Source organism: Solanum dulcamara, chromosome 1, assembly GCF_947179165.1.
Source record: "Solanum dulcamara chromosome 1, daSolDulc1.2, whole genome shotgun sequence".
Taxonomy (NCBI): Eukaryota; Viridiplantae; Streptophyta; class Magnoliopsida; order Solanales; family Solanaceae; genus Solanum; species Solanum dulcamara.
This window is the reverse complement of record NC_077237.1, coordinates 85,279,258-85,294,241: the sequence shown is the minus strand read 5'-3', so window position 1 is coordinate 85,294,241 and position 14,984 is coordinate 85,279,258. Positions and strand designations below refer to the sequence as shown.

Sequence of the window (14,984 nt, the reverse complement as noted above, 5' to 3'; positions counted from 1 at the left end):
TCAAGTTGAACAATGCACACTAGATTCATCAAAAATGTCGTTTTACTCGTGTCAGATTCATTATAAAATGAAATACTTTAGGATGATTTGAGCAACGAATTAAATTCATAAATTTAAAATTCTAGGTGAACTCTGTAAGTTAGAAAATATTTACGGTAGGGCGTAAATTCAATATTATCTAACTTCCAACAGAAACCTTTATCCATACTAACGAGCTTTGTCAGGGTTTTTAGTTCTGAAGCTGTAATTTTCGTTTTTCTCTGAGAAAAAAGTTATTTTGTAGATTTCAATCCTGCTTCTTCGCCGTCCGGCGCCGGCGCCGGTTAATTAGGCAGCTGGTCAAGCTCTTTCTGTGGACCAGCTTCGTCAAATTCTTTGAAGAAAGCAATAGGGAGACCTTCTGGTTCCAGCAAAAAGCAACAAATTGACAATCACGGTAAACCTGACCAGCACAAGGCTTGCGAGAATCAGATACCAGGTAACTTAATAGTTATTGATATTGATATTGGTTTATTTATCAGCATTTTTCATGTGTTATAGATTATAGAATGTTTGTGATTCTGAGATTCTTTTGGCAAATTGTTAGTTGTCATAATACTTAATTTCAAAAGTAGTACTTAGATCATAGAAAGCTGGGCTTTGGATCAATGGATCTGTCTTCAAAATCTTACAAAAGGGGTGGAGTGGGGGTGGTGGATTTACCAATATACCCTTTGTGCTCTGCTAGTTTATTGATGACCTTGAAGGATCAATGTTTATGAGTACTAATGTATAAGGATTTGAAATTATATTCTGCATATTGTTTGTTTATTGCATATGTCTCTTCTTATATGTTTGATTTTCTCTTTCTTTTCCCTTTTCACCTTTTGACAAATATTAAAGAACTATTTACTCTTATGTTTAAATATTTTGTATCCTGAAGATGCAAAATTTCTCTTCATATGAGTTCCCTTTGTTAGAAATAAAGTCTCCTTTTGGAGATTTTTAATGTGGCCCACATATTAGGTAATAAATTATTTACCTCGTCTCCCACAGTGTTATCAAAGGAGAAAAGCGCAAAAAAGCTTAAGATCCGTTGGGGCTTTAAGCGCAAAGAGTAAATAAAGCGTAGGCTTTAATGAAGAAAGACACAAACAAAGGAAACTACAAATATATATGTTTAGTCTCAGACTAATAATAATCATAAGCATGAATAACAAATATATGGATAAAGAAATTTAAAAAAATTACTTATAAAGTGTTGCCTCTTCAGGATTACGATAAGTGACAAGTAAAAGTAGCCATAGAGCCTTGTTAATGATACTAAAGCACCTGTTAAGCGAGGGAAAACACTCAACATGTTTTGCGCTTCGCTTCATGTTATGGAAATATACCCAGAAGTTCCCTTGATTGAAGAAATGTTTCCTTAAGAGTCCCTAGGGCAACCATATTTTTTACGAAGATGTCCCTAGGGTTAAAGTTTTTGCCTAAGAATCCCTACCCTACCTATATAATCGCCTGTGACTTCATCAGTCTGGCATGCCGCTTTTGATAGTCGCCTGCAAAGTGAAGGACTCTCTACGACACTTAAACAAGAATGGTGGCAGCTTGTATACCCTCAAGTTGGACAGAAAAAAATGCTACAAATTTTCAAGGTAAGTATAATTCATCACAGAAGCTCAAGATGAGTAGTATTCAATTGTTCTATTTTTTGGTTTAACGAAAGTAAATTAGAGGAGACAAGTACCTTGATAGACTTTATAGGATCCCTGTAAATTCTTCTTGCATAGTAGGGGGTCGCGATCCTGCAAGGGTGAGCCAACCCCAAAAATTCGTCCTCAGTTCGGATTGCAGGCTGCAACTCACCTGCATAAAGCCGGAATCGCTAGTAACCGCCGTCAGCCATACGGCAATGAATTCGTTTTCTCTCTCTATATATGTATACAAAATCTAAATAAAAACAACGGGTATGTTGTTGTTATGAAAGAAAGTAAATTCCTACTTAATATTCTGCTTCGACGGCTCTGTGTATGCATACGAATGTCAACATCCTTTTATAATTTATTGCCTATTTCATAGAAATTCCTTTTTAAATTTATTGACTTAAGAGTTGCTTTATTTTAAGCCGAAGATCTATCGAAAACAACCTCTCTATCTCTATGAGGTAGGGGTAAGGTCAGTGTACATTCTATCCTCCCTAGACCTCACTTGTAGGATTACACTGGGTATATTGTTACTTTTTTGCCTTAGGAGTTGCACAACTGATTCCTTCGTTTCCGAAATTTATATTAGAAATTTCTGCCCTGTTGAATTAATTGATCCAACATTTTCATGAATGCTCGTGGATCATATGTAATAGAAGATGAATGCTGATTTTCTGGTTCTTTTCTTTCATTTTTCTTCTTTTATGATTTTTTTTTTGGGATGGGTGGGGGTGGGGAGATTTAATACATGTTGTTACTTGCCCTGTATAGTAAATTTCCCCATTATCCTCTATTGTTTCGTCCACCATCATCAATAGAACTTCTCAGCATCATTTTCTGATTGCAGGATCAACAGGATTTGGATTCCCACCTCATATTATCAAAGTGAAAATAGGAGAGGTTGCCTCCTTATCCTTTGTATTTCCTTTGAATGCTATATATACAATCTTTTCGTAAGATATTTTCCGCAACTGCCAAGTGCCAACCAAGTCAAATGATGGCCAAAAAATTTATTACTGATTACAAGTCACTTTGGTAAAAGACGTATTACTGACATAAAAAATAGATTGTGAAAAATGTGTTCCTAGAAACTACTTTTTCAATTTGAAACACATCTTCAAAAAAATTTCAAAAAATCAGTCCAATGTATAACCAAACGAAAAAAAAAAAAGAATTTGAAAAGAAAATATTTCCATGGACAAACGGCTCCTTAAGTCGCTGGTCATTACTAATCCTTCTTATCTGATTTTCAGGATGTGGCATCAAAAGTACTGTCATTTACTCAGAATTGTACTAGGGATGTTTGTATCTTGTCAACGGATGGTGTATTATCAAATGCGTCTCTAATAAAAGATGAAATGTCTGGAGGAGCTGCGACCTTTGAGGTTTACGTCTGAATATATTTGACTTATATTAGCATTTCATGTTCCATGTCACATATTTCAGCTAATTATGTTTTCAGTTCTCTTGTCCATATAATTAATGTCCCTTTCTATGTTTATTCTGCATTACTTTTATCGTCTTATTTTCTTAAATATTTATTAACACCTTTTTCTTCACTAAATCCCACACTTGAATTGTGCTTTGCGTCTTGCGCTTATAGCCTCAATTTGGTGCCTTTCAATGCTTTTCACCTTTGACACCTCTGCTTGTATTGTAAGATTTAACTTGGCTCTTGTTTAGTTCATATTAATTACAAGGGCATCTTCCTTAGCTGAGAGGAAAATATTACCATTTTTCATCATTTTACTTGAGTGGTATGTTTTTTACTATTATTTCTAAAGTCCATATGCAGTTCGTATGGATTTTAATCTTATTCTTTGATTTCAACTTCATTCTATGCCTGAAATTACTAGTTACTTTTGTCTTCTAGAATTCACAGATCTGCTGATAAAAATCTGCTCTTCTGCATCACTCTTTTTGGATCTATCCTTTCATTATTATAGTGGTGAGTGCTTTTCTTTTCCTCCTCTAGGGACATTTTGAGATATTGTCTCTCTCTGGTTCATTTCTGCTGTCTGAAATTGGCGGTCAACGGAGAAGAACTGGTGGATTAAGTGTCTCATTAGCTGGAAGCGATGGCCGGGTTTTTGGTGGTTCTGTGGCGGGTGTTCTAACTGCTGCATCACCGATCCAGGTTTGCCTTCTCACAAGTCTCAAAGATCAAATTATGTAACATGTATTCTATCTTTTAGTGTTATAGCACTATACAGGAAGATCAGAATCAGTATTATCCGTCTTTCATGGATTTAGTGTTAAATGGCAATTAGTGAAGCTGGTCTAGCTATCTATTTGAGGCGAGCAATCCGTTGATTATGAGGTGTATATAGCACTCTGATTACGTTTATGCCTTTTTCCATTGGAAGAAACCATTCTGGCTTTACAAATACACACGCAGCAAGCAGATTAATATATTCAATATCTTTTTTTCCTCCTTGATACAATAATATTTAGTATGTGGAAACTTCTCAATTCCGAGACCCTCCATAACAGAGGTGAAAGGATGGCTCTTATGCTCACACTACCATTTGTTTATCTAGGTTGCCCGTGTGACACATTTTGTTTACTTAGCTGGCACTAATTTAATGGCTTCTATTCCAGATAATTGTTGGTGATTTCGTTGCAAATGGTCGAATACCTTCCACCTGCCACCACCAACAGATTCCAGGTAAATTCTTAATGGTTATTGATATTGGCATTGGCTTATTTATCAGCATTTCTCATGTGTTACAGAATATAGAATGTTTGTGATTTTCTGAGGTTCTTTAGGCAAACAAGTTAGTTGTCATAATACTTATTTCAAAAAGTAGTGATCATTTTTGATCTGTTAGCCGTTAGGAGTATTATAATACTAAAGAGAGCTGAGCTTTTGATCAATGGATCTGCATCAGACTGTCTTCAAAATCTTACAAGGAGTGGGGGTGGGGTGGATTTACTAATATACCCTCCGTGCTCTGGTAGTTTATTGATGACCTTAAATGATCACAATGTTTATGAGTGCTCATGTATAAGGATTTGAAATTATATTCTGTATATTGTTTATTGCATATGTCTCTTCTTTTATGTTTGATTTTCTTTCTTTTTCCTTTTTCACCTTTTGGCAAATGTTAAAGAACTATTTAGTTACCCTTATGTTGTAAATATTTTGTCTTCTGAAGATGCGAAAAGTCTTTCATATAGAGTTTAAAAAGTTAGTCTATAACTCTGGATATTTTTTTATTTTTTTGGGGGTGGGGATAGCTTATAACTATATGTTTCATATAAGTTCCCTTTGTTAGAAATAATGTCTCCTTTTGTGGATCTTTATGTGGACCACATATTAGGTGGTAATATATTATTTACTTTGTCTTCCATAGTGTTATCAAAGGCAAAAAAGCTCTAAGGTCCATTGGGCCTTAAGCGTAAAGTGTAAATAAAGTGTAGGCTTTAACAAAGAAAGACACAAATGGAGGAAAACTACAAATATGTATGTGTAGTCCAAGACTAATAATTATAAGCATGTATAGGACAAATAAATTGAAAACTACTTATAAAGTGAACTATCATTTGCTTAGCGTTGCTTCTTCAGGGTTACGCTAATTAGCAAGTAAAAGTAGCCTTAGCCTCGATAATGATACTGAAGTGCTTGTTAAGCGAGGGGAAACGCTCAACCTGTTGTGCACCTTGATTCATGTCATGCAAATATATCCGGAAGTTTCCTTGATGGAGGAAACGTTTTATTAGGAATCCCTAGGGCAACCATATTTTATGAAGTCGTCCATAGGGTTAAAGTTTCTGCCAAAGAGTTCCTAGCCTACCTATATAAACGCGTGGGATTCCATCAGTCTGGCATGCTTGGTTTAATAGCCATTGGCGCGTGCAAAGTGAAGGACTCTCCACAACACTTAAAACAACGATGGTGACAGCTTGCAAATTGTAGTCAATTTGGAAAGAAAGAAATGCTAGAATTTTAAGGTAAGTAGAATTTATCACAGAAGCTAAAGATGAGTTGTATTCAATTGTTCTATTTTTGGTGTAAAGAAAATAGATGAGAGGATATAGATTCCCGGATGGTACATTCCTATTAATATTCCGCTGTGACGGCTCTGTGTATGTATACAAATTTCAACGTCCTTTTATCATTTATTGCCAATTTCATAGGAGTTCCCTTTTTAAATTTATTGCCTTACAAGTTGCGTAACTGATTCCTTTGTTTCTGAAATTTATATTAGAAATTTCTACCCTGTTGAATTAATCGATCTAACATTTTCATGAATCCTCCGAATCATATGTAATAGAAGATGAATGCTGATTTTCCGATTCTTTTCTTTCATGTTGCACTTGCCCTATATAACAGAATTCCCCATTATCCTGTGTTGTTTCGTCCGCAATATCGATTGAACTTCTCTCCTTCATTTTCTGATTGCAGGATCGACAGGATCTGGAATCATTCCACATATTATCAAAGTGAAAACAGGAGAGGTTACCTCTTTGTCCTTTGTATTTCCTTTGAATGCTATATAGATAATCCTTTCCTTGACTTGAAGAATATTTAATTTCATAAAAAACTTGGGTATAGCCAGCAAATATTCTTATATCTCGAATTATAACTATTTCCCATGTTAGTTTTGTTGTCAATAATTCAGAAAGTTCTGTAGAATTTGACTTGGTTGGCAGTTGCAGACAATATCTCAGGACAATATATTACTAATCCTTATTTTCTGTTTTTCAGGATGTGTCATCAAAAATACTTTCATTTACTCACTATTGTCCAAGGGCTGTTTGTATCTCGTCCGCGACTGGTGAATTATCAAGTGTGCGTGTATTACAAGCTGACACGTCCAGAGGAATTGCGACCTATGAGGTTTACGTCTGAATATATTTTACCATCCTTGCATTATTGTAGTGTTTGAGTGTTTTTCTGACCTTTTCCTCCTGTAGGGACTGTTTAACATACTGACTCTATCTGGTTCATTTCTGCCATCTGAAAATGGTGATCAACGGAGCAGAACAGGTGGATTTAGTGTATCGTTCACTGGGTCTAAACGACGGATTTTTGGTGGTGCTGTGGCGGGTGCTCTAATTGCTGCATCACCAGTCGAGGTTTGCCTTCTCATAAGTTTCAAATATGTAGCATGTGTTCGATCTTTTAAGTCATTTCTCACAATTCACTATTAGTTGGGAGTAGAAATTTCAAATTTATGTAGATTAGGTAGCCAGGGGTTCTTATATTCTCTCTTCTCTACTTGATTCTTCTATGTGATGCTTCGAGTTTTTCTTCAAGTTGTGTATTACATCTGATTCTTGAAAAGGTTTGGATATTGCGATCAGAATCAGTTTTATCCATCTTTCCTGGATTAGTGTTAATTGGCAATTAGTTAAGCTGGTCTAGGTATCTATTCGAGCGAGCAATCCGTTGATTATGAGGTGTATATACCACTCTCGATACTTATGAATGTCTCTTTCCTTCGGAAGAAACCATTCTGGCTTTACAAATGCACGCAGCAAGCAGATTAATACATTCAATATCTTCCTTTTGCACCTTGATAAAGTTATATATTTAGTATCTTGTATCCGGCCACTAATTAAATGGCTTATGTTCCAGGTAAGTGTATTTAGTTTCGGTCCAGCTGCTGGTCTGATGAATCTCAAATCTGTTGGTCAGACGGGGGCCAGTACCGCACCATCACGTGGCATGTATAGTGGATTGCTCAGTGAGCTAGCCGGTCAGACGGGGGCCAATACCCCACCATCACGTGGCATGTATAGTGGATTGCTCAGTGAGCTACCCAGTCACCCTAAATCAAAGCGGTCTGGGAACCGCAAACGATAACCTGCAATGAATCTCGAGCATGTCCTGGGAATGAGTTTATTTCCACGCTCTTTTCTGAACGATTGAACTCCTCGCCGACTAATTCACTGAAGAAGACTCTTGAGGGGATTGTTGTAATTTACATTGGTGTAATTGTAGTTGTGCAGAAATAAGGACCACAGACACTTTTGCTGATGCTTAGGTCTTCTGCATTTTCTGTCTTGTTAATTTAGCTTTTTGTGTATTCATCAATAATAGGTCATGGTTTGGCTTTCTTGTTCTGTTTTAACTCTTGTAAGTACTGCTATCTAGGGATGACTCCTGCTTGAATTTACGTATTTTATTTTCATTTTTAGTTTGTTCTAAAAAGAACATCACTTGATATTCTATAACTATTTAATTTCTACATCTCAGACTGGTATATTATATACCTCTTTAGTTTAATATCATAAGATTCATTTTAAAGTCTTTGTGCCTAGTCAAATTAAGGCGTATAAAATGAAATGGAAGGATTGGAGTATGTGATACCAAACAAAAAAATTATATAAATATTTTGACAAGATTTTTCGTTGGTCAATTTGGACTACAAGCTTAATCTAAATCAACCAATTTTTAAATAAAATGAATTTGGGCGGCAAGTCAAACTGCCTTAAGTTAATAAATTGACGAATTAATTAATGACCGGTCAAAACTTGAATGGATTAGACGAACCATGGTCCTCTTCCCTCCAACACGAGGAACATAACAGTAAGATGGGTGAACGACTTGACTATAGTATAGATCGAGTGTTTATGTGGGCAGTATGTAAGCATCCCTTATTTTAGAAAAACTGGTGGCCTAATTTTGTGACACATTTTTTTCACATTGGTCATTCAGCCTAATATAATTATGTGTATATTTGAGTTAACAGGGTTCGTGAGATTATCAGTTATTTTATAGTATAATATAATTACTTAAATTAAACAAGAATAATGTTATTAAACAACAATAAATAATGCAGTCTATCCAAATATTACTGCAACATAGACAGCACAATTTAATAATTGCATAATGCAATACAAATGAAAACTCTGATGCACAAATGAATTGAAATAAAATCTCAGAAGACATGTTTAAGATCCATGATTCAGGGAATTTTGGTATCTTACATGCATTTCTAGTTTAACGTCATAAGATTCATTTAAAAGTCTTCGTGTCTAGTCAAATTAAGGTATATAAAATGAAACGGAGGGATTGGAATATGTGATATCCAAAGCAAAAATTATATAAATATTTTAACAAATGATCGAAGGAACAGTACGTATAGCTTCACCATGATCCACACTATTTTTTTTTGCGTTTAAGGGCAACTCAACAAGAATTAGGCAATTTTTTTGATTTTTCATGTGTGTTAATCAATGAATATTTTGGTGATATGGTTTTCAGACACTTTTTTTTCCAAAACCTTTACAAAACCCTTCGTAATGACTTGGGGAAACAATACATATAGCCTTACCATGTTCCACACAATTTCTTTAGCATTGAGGTGCCACTTGACGAGAATTAAACGATCTTCTCAGTTTTTCATGTATATTAGTCAATGAATTTATTGGTGATATAGTTTTCAGGCACTTGTTTTACAAAACATTTACATGACTCTCTGTAGGGAATAGTATGTATAGCTTCATCATAATCCATACCTTTTTTTTTGCATTTACAGGTCATTCAACAGGAATTAGGCAATATTCTCAGTTTTCAATGAATTTTATGGTGATATGATTTTCGGGCACTTTCTTTTCAAAATCTTTACAGGAGCCTTTGTAATGACTTGGGGGAACACTATGTATAGACTCACCATGACCCATGCCATTTTTTTTGTATTTAAGGGCCACTCAACAGAAATTAGACGATTTTCTCATTTTTTTTGTCTGTGTTAGTCAATGAATTTTTTGGTGATATAGTTTTCGACCACTTTTTTTTTCAAACCCTTTAAAGACCCCCATGATGATCAAGGGGAACAGTACGTATAGTCTCACCATGATCCAGCATTTAGAGGTCACTCAATAGGAATTAGGCAATTTTCTTAGTTTTTCGTGTGTGTTAGTCAAAAAAAATTGTGATATAATTTCCGGGCACTTTTTTTACCAAAACATTAAAACCACCATCCATAATGATCTTGGGAAACAATATGTATAGCCTCATCATGATCCACACAAAATTTTTTCGTGTAACGTCAATAAATATTTTGATGATATTATTTTCGGGAACTTTTTTCCAAAATCTTTATAGGGCCCTCTGTAATGACATGGAGGAATAGTAGGTATAGCCTCACCATGATTGACGCCATTCTTTTAGTATTTAGGGGCCACTCAATAGGAATTAGACGATTTTTCAGTTTTTCGTTGTGTTAGTTAATGAATTTTTTGGTGATATGATTATCGAATATGTTTTTTTCTAAAACCTTTAGAGGACCCTCGAGTAATGACCTGGAGAAAAATATGTAATATTTTGGTGATATAGTTTTTGGGAATTTTTTTCCAAAAACCGTTAAAGGACCCTCCATAGTTACCTGGGGGAATAATATGTATAGGCTCACCATGATTTACGCCATTGTTTTAACATTTAAGGGCCACTTAACATGAATTAGATAATTTTTTCAATTTTTCATATGTTAGTCAATGAATTTTTTGGTGATATAATATTTGGGAAGTTTTTTCCAAAAATCTATACAGGACCCTCTGTAATAACCTGGGAGAACAATACATATAGCCTCATCATGATACATGACATTTTTTTTTGCATTTAGGTCCACTCAACAGGAATTAGGCGATTTTTCAGTTTTTTTGTGTGTTAGTCAATGAATCTTTTGGTGATATGACTTTTGGAACTTTTTTCCAAAATTTTTACAAGACTCTTTATAATGACCTGGGGAAACATTGCATATAGTCTCACCATGATCCACATTATTTTTTTTTTATATTTAGGGGCCACTCAACAGAAATAAGCTGATTTTCTCTGTTTTTTTATATGTGTTAATGAATATTTTGGTGATATAATTTTCGGACACTTATTTTTCAAAACCTTTATAAGGCCCTCCATAATGATTTGGGGGAACAATACGTATATCCTCACCACGGTCCACACCAATTTTATTTTTGTATTTAGGGGCCACTCAACAAAAATTAGGCGATTTTTTCAATTTTTCGTATGTGTTAGTCAATGAGTTTTTTGGTGATATGGATTCCAGGCTTTCTTTTTTCAAAACCTTTATATGACCATCCATAATGACCTGGGAGAACAATATGTATACCCTCGCCATGATCCACACCATTTTATTTGCATTTAGGGGCTACTCAACAGATATTAGGTGACTTTCTCATATTTTTTTTCGTGGTGTTAGGAAATGAAATTTTCGGTGATATGGTTTTCGGACACTTTTTTTCCAAAACCTTTATGTGACCCTCTGTAATAACTCGGGGAATAATAAGTATAGCCTCACCATGATCCACACAATGTTTTTAGCATTTAGTGTCATTCAACATGAATTAGGCGATTTTCTTAGATTTTCGTGTGTATTAGTCAATGAATTTTTTGGTAATATGATTTTTCGGCAATTTTGTTCCAACTCCTTTACAAGTCCCTCCGTAATGATCCGAGGGAATAGTATTGTAGCCCCATCATGATCCACGCCATTGATTTTGAAATTAGGGGTCACTCAATAGAAATTATGTGATTTTCTCAATTTTTTTTGTGTATTAGCCAATGAATCTTTTGGTAATATGACTTTCTATCAATTTTTTGCAAAACCTTTACAGGACTTTCTGTAAGGACATGGGGAACAATTTGTGTAGCATCTTCATGAACCACGATATTTTCTTAGCATTTAGGGGCTATTCAGCATGAATTAAATAATTTTCTTAGTTTTTCGTGTGTGTTACCCCATGATTTTTTTGCTCATATGACTTTCAGTTAATTTTTTTATAAAATATTTACAAGACCTTTCTATAAGGACCAGGGTAACAATATGTGTAGACTCGGCATGATCCAGACCATTTTCTTAGCATTTAGAGGCTACTCAACAAGAATTAGTCAGTGTATACTTCATGTATAGTTAAACTATATTTAACTTTTTGAGTGTATCATAATGTTTAGTCAATATATATCTCAGGTAAATATATAGATGAGTGCTCTTAGTTTGGAGTATTAAAGTAATTTAACACTTAAGTCAGAGGATATTTTTAATTGAAGGTATTATTGTAATTTAACCTTTAAGTTAGGAAATTCATACTTTTAAGGTAAAATTGATGTAGATATACACTTATTATATACGTCTATATAGGGTGTGTTTGTAACAAAGAAAAAAAATTATGTCAAAGAGAATTTATATGTAATCTAGCAAAACAATATGAATTTTCGTAGATATAATATTATATATAGAGATACATATCATAATATTTATGTTGGACTGTATATATTTGAATGCTACAAATTTTGTTCATAAATCGCTTTCACTTAATGTGATTTTTGCCTTATCATACATATCTTCATTTTTGGTTCTTTTTTTTTAAAATATATTTGAGCCGAGAGTTAAGTAGAATTTGGAATATCGGTTCAAAAGCCTTCACAAGTAAGCATAATTTTCAATATATCCGTGTCTTTTTTTAAAAGTAAATTATGCAAAATATCAAACTATGATTTGGGACTATTTAGAGAAGATTTTGAATTGGCCGAAATTGAATAGTCAGTATATGTTTCATGTATAGTTAAACTATATTTAGCTTTTTGAATGTATAATAATGTATAGTCACTATATAGCTCAGGTAGATTTATATATATGAGTGCTTTTAAATTAGAGTATTAAAGTAATTTAACACTTAATTTAGGGGATGTTTTTATTGAAGGTAGTATTGTAATCTAACATTTAAGTTACGAAGCTCATGCTTTTAAAGTAAAATAAATGTAGATATACACTTAATATATATGATTATACACATATTATATATAAAACATGTGTTTGGGATGAGAAAAAGAAATTATGTCAGAAAAATTTATATGTAATCTAGAAAAATAATATGAATTTTTGTAGATATAATGTTAAATAATATTATATATTGAGATATGTATTGTAATATCTATGTTGGACTGTATATCTTTGAAAACTATAAATTTTATTCATAAATCACATTATTTGAATGTTATTTATGCTTTATCATACATCTCTTTATTTTTTTTATATTTGAGCCAAGAGTAAAGTAAAATTTTGAATATTGGGTCAAAAGCCTCCACGAGTATGCATACTTGTCAATATATTCGTGTCTTTTTTAAAAAAAATAAATTATGCAAAATATCAGTCTATGATTTGGGACTATTTAAAGAAATTTTGAATTGGTCAGAATTGAATAGTCAGTGTATTCTTTATATATATTTAAACTATATTAGCTCTTTGAGTGTATAATAATGTATAATCAGTGTATAACTCATGCAGATATATAGATGGGTGCTTTTAGTTCGGAGTATTAAAGTAATTTAACACTTAATTTAGAGGATGTTTTTAATTGAAGGTATTATTATAATTTATTATTTAAGTTAGCATTTAGGGGTTACTAAAGCAGAATTTGATGATTTTCTCAGTTTTTTGTGGGTGTTAGCCTATGATTTTTTTTGGTGATTTGGCTTCGGATAATTTTTATGCAACAAGACCTTTTGTAAGGACTTGGAGGAGTTTCACGTGTAGCATCCGCATGATCCACGATACTTTCTTAGCAGTTAGGGGCAACTCAATAGAAATTAGGTGATATTCACAGTTTTTTTGTGTATTAGCCATGATGTTTTTAGATGATATGATTTCTGGTCAATTTTTTTACAAAATCTTTAAATGGTTCTCGACATGATATTTTGGTGATATAGTTTTTTGTCAATTTCTTTGCAAAAACTTTACTGGTTCCTCCATAAGGACCTTGGGGAATAATACGTGTAGCCTTGGTATGAACCATGTCACTTTATTAGCTTTTAAGGGTCATTCTAAAAGATGTGGAGATTTTCTAAGTTTTTCGTGTGTGTTAGCGCATGAGTTTTTTGCAAAATCATTTCATAACCCACCGTAAGAACCTGGTGGAACAGTACGTGAAGCCTCAGTGTGATCTACACCACTTTCTTAGCATTTAGCATCCATTCAAAATTAATTAGACAATTTTCTCAATTTCTCATGGCTGTGTTAGCCCATGATTTTTTTTGGGATATAACTTTTGATCAATTTTTTTGCAAAATATTTAAAGGACCATCCGCAAGTACCTAGGAGAACATTATGTGTAGCCTCAACATGATCCACAATATTTGTTTAGCATTTAACGGTCACTCAATAGAAATTAGGCAATTTTCTCAATTTTTCGTGTGTGTTAGGCCATGAAGTTTTTGTTGATATGACTTTCGATTAATGTTTTTAGCAAAAACTTTATAAGTTCCTCTATAAGGAACTATTGAATCATTACGTGTAGCGACGACACAATCCATACTACTTTCTTAGCATTTAGAGGTCACTCCATAGGAATTAGGCTATTTTCTCAGTTTTTCATGTATGTTAGCCCATGATTTTTTTAGTGATATAAATTTCGGTCGTTATTTTTGCAAACCTTTACAGGTTCTTCCGTAAGGACTTGAGGGAATAGTAAGTGTAGCTTCGGCATAATCCATGCCACTATCTTAGTATTTAGGGGTCATTCAACAGAAATTAGCTAATTGTCGCTGTTTTTCGTGTGTGTAGCCAATGATTTTTTTTGTGATATAACTTTCGGTTAATTTTTTTGCAAAACCTTTACAGGACCCTCCGAAATACTTTGGTAAATAGTATATGTAGCCTTGGAATGATCCACAACATTTGCCATTCAACAAAAAATAAATGATTTTCTCAGTTTTCATGTGTGTTAGCCCATTAATTTTTTGGTGATATGACTTTCGGTCAATTTTTTCTTTCAAAACCTTTACATGAACCTCCATAAGGACCAGGGGAACAATACGTGTAGCCTCGATATGATCCATGTCTCTTTCTTAGCATTTAGGGGCCATTCAATAGGAATTAACCGATTTATTTTATTTTTTTCATGTATATTAGCATACAAATATTTTGGTGATATGACTTTTGGTCAATTTCTTGGCCAAAAGTTTACAGGACTATAACACCCCTCAAAATTTTCCCCTAGAATTCAAACCCTTCTTGAATACAGGTAGGGTCGAACTCGAGTATTGAGGAGCGTATGCATGAGTTGAGATGAGTATTTGAGAATTTGAGCAGTATTAGAGGTGAGGTGGGGTCATGGAGGACCCCTAGGATCAAATTAAATCCAAAAGATTCGTCGTGGCTAAGTTTAGGATGATTTCGTATAAGGGTCGACTTGTAACGACCCTATCTTTTGAAGGACATCAATCTGGGTGGCCCACGACCTACCAAATTAAAGGTCGTCGAGTCTTCTTTCCAACGCCACCAAAAACGTAAATTTTGGAGTTCGGAGTCAAAAGATATGACGATCCTAAGATGA

At 33.8% G+C, this 14,984-nt stretch overlaps 1 protein-coding gene across 5 annotated transcripts; it reads left to right on the top strand.

Annotated features, from left to right (window-relative positions):
- The first annotated feature begins 112 nt into the window (after positions 1-112).
- Positions 113-7,828, top strand: LOC129881723 (AT-hook motif nuclear-localized protein 10-like). 5 transcript variants are annotated; one of them, XM_055955850.1, is made up of 10 exons: positions 113-436; positions 1,513-1,634; positions 2,530-2,582; positions 2,936-3,067; positions 3,658-3,819; positions 4,284-4,350; positions 6,091-6,143; positions 6,394-6,525; positions 6,603-6,764; positions 7,267-7,828. In XM_055955850.1, the coding sequence occupies exons 2-10, from the start codon at positions 1,577-1,579 to the stop codon at positions 7,492-7,494; spliced, it is 1,047 nt and encodes a 348-aa protein (XP_055811825.1). In that variant the 5' UTR covers positions 113-436; positions 1,513-1,576; the 3' UTR covers positions 7,495-7,828. The 5 variants fall into 5 exon arrangements, with proteins under 5 accessions (XP_055811825.1, XP_055811819.1, XP_055811814.1 ...); XM_055955844.1 differs by having other exon boundaries at positions 1,253-1,634; XM_055955839.1 differs by having other exon boundaries at positions 113-478.
- Positions 7,829-14,984: the final 7,156 nt, after the last annotated feature.